This window comes from Bicyclus anynana, chromosome 21 (assembly GCF_947172395.1).
Source record: "Bicyclus anynana chromosome 21, ilBicAnyn1.1, whole genome shotgun sequence".
Lineage (NCBI taxonomy): Eukaryota > Metazoa > Arthropoda > Insecta > Lepidoptera > Nymphalidae > Bicyclus > Bicyclus anynana.
Window position 1 is genome coordinate 3,879,892 of NC_069103.1, and position 8,254 is coordinate 3,888,145.

The window sequence follows — 8,254 nt, forward strand, 5'->3', positions numbered from 1 at the left end:
TAACTAATATTTTTTTTAACTAATAAATAAAATCTTTTTATGTCTTCAAACATTAAAATACGTAAAACTTGGCTACGTCATAATTATAAATATGTATTAATGTATTATGTACGTCATTATATAAATTTATTATGTATTAATTTTCGTTAAAGAGTAACCCCAGAGTTATAGGAAATACTGCCAAGCACCCATTATAATCAAAACTACTATTCCGGTAAAACCATGGTAAAGTCTGCTAGTAATATACATATAATTAAGTATAAGTCCTAACAAATCTGTGCCTCCTGTGATATCCTGTCCTTTTTGTACTTTTAATTAGAAATCTTGCTCTTTGTATTACATTCTAATGTATATTGTAAAAAAATTGCTAAATTTGTAAAAAAAATGTTTAATACTGAAACTAGTAATTTACAAGGTCAAGTAAAAAAAAAATAGTAAAGAACTAAGAATATTATGTTGATTCTGTTACACTGTTCTGTCTCAAATTTATTTGTTTATTGAATCCTCATAATGTTATAGAAAAACAATATGTAAGTGATTTTCCACCAGCCTAAAATTTGCATGTACACAATATTTGTAATTTTGGGGATTTTGAATGATAATTACAATTGCAAATAATGTTTTTTTTTAAAGAGCAACCACTGAGTTTCTTGCCGGCTCTTAGTAGAATCTGCCTTCCGAACCGGTGGTAGAGCCACTACATAATTAACAGACAATAACAAAATAAATAGATTTAAATATATTAAAGGCTTTTCTTTTCCTTAAAATCTAACGAGTAAATAGAAATTTAGGTGCACTAGTAGTGTTAGAGAAAACCGGAAATTTCTAAAATCGGTACATTAAAAAATCTTCAACAAGTGTGTGTGTTCAGCACTAATTTCTCTAATTACGATTTTTGCACATCCCTAATTTTACTACGAAATATATGCATGTGTTGAATTAGAAAGAGATAGGGCTTTCCCCCCACATTTAATTTTTTCCCAAGTGTAAAAGAGAGGTCCGAGAAATTTATGAATGACATTTTTATACACACATACAAAATTTCTAACCAGCACAAAGCTTTGTTCTGAGTCAGAGGTCTGCTTCATTTGTGGTCTGTGCACTTCACGTTCACTGTCCTGTCACTCACGTATTTTTTTTATTAACAAGCTTTACGGCTCTAGGTTCTAGTCCTTTTAAGCCAGTAGTCAGTTTGTATTCTTTATGTAATAGCACTCACCTAAATGGACCGAGGACATCAAGCGGGTTGCAGAGAGCCGCTGGATCCTGGCGTCTTGAAACCGTTTTGTTTGGAAGTCCATGCTAGAGGCCTATGTTCAGCAGTGGAATTTCATCGGCTGTTAATGATGATGATGATGATGAAAATAGAATTTGTTACAAATGTTGTTCTGTATGTTACGTCTACGCGTAAAACGCTTCTTTATTCTATTCCACTTGAGTTTACGACCGCAACGAGTGACATCGGGAGGCAAGTGGAACGGTAAAAACTGAGATTGAGCAAGACCATGATCTCCTTGGAATATATATTCTTTGAGCATGATTGTTAAAATTCCTAAAATTCCTAAGTGGAACGTAGCCAAAAAGATATTTCTTTTAAAATCTAGCTTTAGGGATCTGAGTTCTAATCCTTTTGAGTCTAATCTTTTCTTTGACATTCTTGACCCCAACTCTTTTACATAATAGACCACAGACGACAAATGAAGTAATAGACCATTCGTAGATAGAGAACTATATAGACAAACATGCGATTCATGTGCGCTTCTGTAAAAAAAGGTTACAGTATATCTATGAAAACAATGGTAAACACAGATTTAAGAGTCGGTCTCGGTACGGATGTTCAAACAATTTACAACAGTTGTACATTTTATATTTCTGTCTGCGATTTACTCTTGATTTACCAGAAACATAAGCATATTGACAGCGGTCCCATTGGTGAGTTGCGACGACGCTACATCGTTTTCATTAAACGCAAAGCGTTGCGTCGTCGTACGCATACACAAATGTTTCACTTTTTTCATTCCATAGTTGAGACTGATGAGTGGTAAATGCGCTGCGCCGGTAAATTCATGACTGAAACCATGTTTCAACGTAGTTCTAGCGTCGACGGTTACAATGCGTCGACGTTTGACCGGCAACGCAGCGCACTAATGAGGATCTCCCTAAAGCCACAGATGGTCAGCCTGACGTAATATCGTGACACGAGAGCTGTTTTTAATGACCAACCTTTTTTATATTAACAGAGAGCTAGAGCTTACGATAGCCAGACATGCCTCATTTTAAGAACGCTGAAAGTTTTGTCTTATACCTACCATAATAACTTCATTTCTTAACCAGCAGATAGACCTAGAGAGGTCTTGTTACCTTAACAATTAATCACCTTGTAATTTTTGTAAGTAATTATCTCCAAATTCGGCTCGGTCGGTCGAGGTTCCTTACCTTCAGGAGTACGTAAGTGGGAACAAGTATACCTACCTACTCACAAAGTATAACTTTGAATCCTCTCTGAAGTTCGAACCAACACGCTGAACTGCGCAGATTATTACGTTTATGTACATTTCGCTGCTATACCTACGCCCAGTGGCGTGCACTTCACAGATGCAAAAAAGCACTGCCTACCCTAATAACTCAATACAAACCTACGTTGGTTTACTTATAGTGCATACCCTAGTTAAACACCTTATGCACGCCACGCCTACGCCTCCTGTTCAGAGGGGGCTCTAAGTTTGACGCATGCATTGAAGACTGCGCGTGATCCCCAATCGATGTAGAACAAGTCTCTGCCGATGCATAGCTTATTAGCATAACCACTAGTCTCTACTGTCTACATACACTCTGATACTTGGAACTACCCACTCAATAGCAACTTCTTTTGCCTTCTTAACGAAATATACAGAGGTAGAGGAGTAATCTATACAAATATAAAGCTGAAGAGTTTGTTTGTTTGATTGAATGCGCTAATCTCAGGAACTACTGGTCCTATTTGAAAAATTCTTTCAGTATTAGATAGCCCATTTATCGAGGCAGGCTATAGGCTATAAATTATCCCCGTATTCCCACGGGAACGGAAACCACGCGGCTGAAACCGCGCGGCGTTAGCTATTTTTTACATGGTGAAACATTGATATTGAACATCTTTGTATGAGTAAATGTAATGTTTCTTGCAAATAAATGATCCTAATTCCTGATTCCTGTAGTAGGTATTTAGTAGGTAGTTCCAGTCTTTAACCTCAACAACTTTCACATTTAAAATATCATATATTTAGTTAGGTTATAGTTTCGTCACTGTTATTAGATACTAGATTATTTAATTCAGACTATAATAATAAAACAAATATATACTACTCAATAAAGGTATAATAATAAAATACCATTTAATAAAACAACCATCTAAACTGAAGCATTAGATTGATGTTTCTAAGCATTATTCCAAAGTAAAAAATACACCAACACGTTCTGGAATTCTGTAAAAAATTAGATGAATTATAAATTTTAACAAAATAGTACCGTGATATGCCATTTTTTAATTATGTATTAAATTAAAACGTAAATATTATTTCTGTCTCATATACCTATCACATGTATAACAATATCTTTGTCAGCATGTTACACAGGCGCAGAACGCAAGCGACGTTTTTCATCGATTTAAAAAATGGGGGAAGGATCTATGTTCAACTATCATGTATTTTTATAGTAATGGAATAAAAGTAACAAATCCATTGGTCGATTTTTATGGCAACGGATCATTGATAATAATTCGCGAGCTGCGACCGACGCGCGTTCCGTCTAGCGAATACTAATCACGAAAGCCGTATGCGTTGCTTTAATGCGTTCTCTATTTTCTTCCAGCAACAAAAAAAAATCAAATCGGTTCAGGCGTCTTCGAGTAATCGGTGGACATACATAAAAAAAAAGATTCCGACGAATTGATAACCTCCTCCTTTTTTTGAAGTCGGTTAAGAACGGTCGGCTGGCACACTGATAAAATGTTTGTCACCCCTGCTTTACCCACCGAAAGGCACTTTATTGCCAGCTCTTTTGGTGCGGAGTATAGTCACAGGCGTTTTTGGCTAAAGGCATCGACTCTCTTGTGTCTATCAGAAATCTTTTAGTTGTTTATTAACATTTTTATAAAATTAATAAACTCGTGTCTAAAATAAAATGCAATTCTACCTAAATACATAAGTTAAGGCATAGCATGTGTTATTTTCAAGGCCTAAATACTTTGAAGTAGGTAGGTATTTAATATTTTTAAAATAAGCGAATACATAACAATGTGGTCATCACTGTAGAATTGAATTCATTTAGTAGACTTAAATATCAAACATTTGAATTATACAAATTGTGTTCATTCTAAAATCTGAATAAAATAAAATACTTCGGGATAATATACCATGTCATTCACCCTTGCGTAAATGCTTAGTAGCTGAAATGTTTCAATTATAACAAAATTGTGAAACTCTCCAACGATCTCATGTACAGCAAAAAAAATGTATACAAGAACAACGCATGCACGCACACGCAAGAATTGTTTTTCTAAAGGTTTACATATGCGTATAAGTAAGAGTAGTTTATTTTTTTTCCACGGGACAAATTTTCGCGGGCTTCCGCTAGTATAAAATATTATTATTAAGTCAGTCTATGAAAATTTATCAGTAAAATAATAATAAATCAACTGATAGATTGGCACATAAATACAAAACTAAACTCTGAACTACCTGCGAATTTAATATCCATAAAGTTATTTACAACTGTAACTGATCGAAATAACTGTTTTTAATTACGTGGATCTAATCTACAAATACGGCCTTTAACTACAATGTGGTCAAAAATTCTAAGCGGTCATGCGTTGGCCTTAATAGAAGGGAAAGTTTTATCACCTGATAATAGATGTCTTCACTCACCACGGACGACAGAGGTATCACTGCGAGCCACTTTTGTTGGTAGAACGACTTCGTGGAATTCACTCGAATGAATTAAATTAGCATCGTTTGAAAGCTTATCTTCCGAAGGAGTGAACGGCGTTATTACATCCATTTCGTCTGAAGTCATTTCGGGCAACGAGTGTGGTCGCTCTGTCATATCATGTTTTACTGGACTGTCAATGGGCCCCAAGCTTTTAACTTCTAATGCAGTGTCGAGATTACCGACCATTGTTAAAATGTTAACATCATTTAGATCAGACACAGCTGTTGAAGATATCTCTTTAGCATCTGTTATTGTATAATCACTTTCTGCTAGCATACATTCATGTTTATTATTTTCTTTATTTATGACTAATTCCTTAACAGAATCTATGTCCTCGCTTTTCCCGCTATTATTACTAGGAGGTGAAATCGATTGAATTGCATCCTCCCTTCTCAATTGTTTTCTTCTTTCGCTTCTTTCATAACCTTGGGGATGCAAATTAGCCGAATCGGGCGGGCTACCATCCAACGATAAATCTATAGAAGTAAGCACACTTTCATCTCTGCTCATAAAATGCCCGTTTTCAGGGACTATGTGTATGTTTAAAACAGTTTTATTTTTTCTGTTATCATTGTCTCCTTCTATAGAAGTTAATGACAATCCATCAGAATCAACTCCTGAAGTAGTAGACGAATTTTTGTTCAAGTTATATTTATTTCTGATTAAAAATCCTCTAACGTGTGCTTGTATAATAGTAGCTGCACTAGAAAGAGTCGATGAATCATCAGTTGATTGTGACAAAGATTTTTCTTCGTTTACTGTTTGTAAAACGGTATCCATTCTACTTAGACCCAAAGTTCTTCTATCTTTGTTAATATTCGTACGACTTATATCATCATTTTCAATCTGAAACCAATAAAGATTTTAATTAATAATAATACTTTTGGAAACTATTGTATATTAGGTAACTCTATATATCTTCTGAATATATAATCGGTTAAATTTAATACCTGCTCATTTTTATCTTCAATTAATAAATTAATATCAATATTAGTAACATCATCTGAACTTAAAGTTTTGTTTTTAAAAAGAAAGTTTCTAAATACTTTCTGTATTGTTATTGCAGCAGTTTCTAGATCCATTGGAGTATTATTTATATGATTTTGCAATTCAATTTTGCTGTCGTTTAGTATATCAGTATCATCATCCTTATGAGCAGATTTATCATTTTGAAATTCAGCTTTATTATCGTTCGGTATATCATTATCATCAACCTTGTGAAAAATTTCATCATCTTGTTTATCGGGAGAACAAGTATGAGGGTCTGATTCACTATATCCAATTTTATCGTTTCTATCATCAGCATCATTAACATCAATATCGAGTGGTTTTGCCATGTCGGTATGATCATCAATTATTTTTTCTTCGTGTTCGTTTTCAACAACAAAGACATTAGTTTCTTTGTTCAAATGACATACATTCTCTTGGATATTCGCTTCAATTTGAGGCTTTTCTTTATCATTATTGTTCACAATCAATGTTTCACATTCAAGATAATCTTTGTTTTCGATTATATTGACTGTAGTTTGAGTATTTTGTGTATCATTTTCATTTTCGGCAACAGGTTCTAAACATATTTCTTCATCGGGTTGAAAATCTCCGAGCTTTTCAACAGTATTGATATCATTTTGATGTAACGTGATACTTACGTTTTCATTATATTTGTCTTGCAACACTTCAATATCCTCGTTATTTTCAATAACATTTATATGAGAAAGCACCTTAACATCATTCACTTGAATAGAATCATATAAAGGGTCAGGCGATAGGTCAGTTTCGATTGAATTAATTGATTTCAGAATGTTGTCTGTGTTTGGTTCCGTTGTTTTAGGAGATAAAAGTGTTAAGGTATTTTCTTCTTTATTTACAATAATTTCATGTTCTATATCACCAATTATATCCTTGTCAGGAATTATGACTATGTTATCTTTTATATATTGTCCTGTCTCAGAATTGTTTTTATCAGTAGCTTCAATGGAAACATTGCCTTCATTGTTTTGGCTTGCCAATTGTGTTTTCATTTCTTTATCATAATCTTTACTGCGTTGTGCCGCTCTTTGCCTTCTTTTTTTATTAGCAATAGCTATTTTTTGTTCTAATGTCATTTCACGTTTCGGAACTGAAAATATTTTTTTTATCTATGTAAATAATCAATACAAACGGCTGGACCGATAATGATGTTTTTTTTTTATATTTTAGTGCGAGAATATAAATACTAGTAATTAGATCCTATAGATAGTTGAAGTTCATTTTTTGTTCAGGGTTTGTATTGTAATGGATGGAAACAGTATGAAAATCCGTACAGTGGGTTTTGAGATTATACCTAAGTAACTTAACAAAATAATATCAGCTATGCATGGCTACGGTGAGTCGCCTGTACGCCGTTCACAATACGTAGGTACTATTATCGTGAATCGCGGCAAACTTTCAAGAGTGAAACGAACTGTCACTCGCACCATTCTACATGAAACGAACTGTAAACGCACCATCCTACATGAAACGAACTGTACATGATAAACCTGTGTTAGGAATGGATATGTGGTACTGTAAAAGTACAACCGAAACAAATTGTAATTATGTAATAAATATTAAGAGTACTTACTGGGACCGTCTCTAATTTCTATCAGCTTCATCATGTGATCAGCACAAAACGAATAAACATCCGGAGGATTGCACTTGAGGACATCTTTCGCTAGACCTTCCATCAGTTCGATGAGCCCGGGCGGCATTTTTGGTACTGGAGCCGTATACATTCTAGAACTTTTAACACTCATACTTTGAATTTACAAGTATAACCTTCTTTTAATACACAAGTGATACAAAGAAATGGTAATGTCCACCACTTACCTCAACTTTTCGTGGTAGTCTGTCGTATTGCGGTGTAGTAGTGTCGGAGGCAGTTTGCGGTGTTTGTACCCCGTAGCTATGACGATACAACAAGAACTTGATTTAGAGGCGTCTGGTATCGATTTTTTATATATCAAGTTCATTGTACTCACTACTGTTGTTACTATATTTTATTTTTACTTTATACTAACTGTACTTTCAAGTCATTGTCATATACAGGGTGCTCGGGAGTATTTGCCATAACTCTTAAGGTTATACCTATTCGATAACAAAAATTTTATTCTAATTTTTCAAGCAACATGTGTTTTAAAATGAATATTTTCGGAGGAAATAATATTTCTTTTGTAAATAGGTCTTAAAATGTGACCCATAAACGCATCCTTATAATAATGACGTATTTATATTTTAAAATGCAACGTCGTCGCTTTATTACCTAAAGACG

At 34.1% G+C, this 8,254-nt stretch overlaps 1 protein-coding gene across 1 annotated transcript; it reads right to left on the minus strand.

Annotated features, from left to right (window-relative positions):
- Positions 1-3,336: 3,336 nt before the first annotated feature.
- LOC112044332 (uncharacterized) lies at positions 3,337-7,993 on the minus strand. The gene is made up of 4 exons (XM_052888177.1): positions 7,568-7,993; positions 5,916-7,084; positions 4,902-5,811; positions 3,337-3,461 (listed from the first exon to the last, which is right to left on the minus strand). Exons 1-4 carry the CDS (start codon positions 7,737-7,739, stop codon positions 3,415-3,417), a joined length of 2,298 nt encoding a protein of 765 aa, XP_052744137.1. The 5' UTR covers positions 7,740-7,993; the 3' UTR covers positions 3,337-3,414.
- Positions 7,994-8,254: the final 261 nt, after the last annotated feature.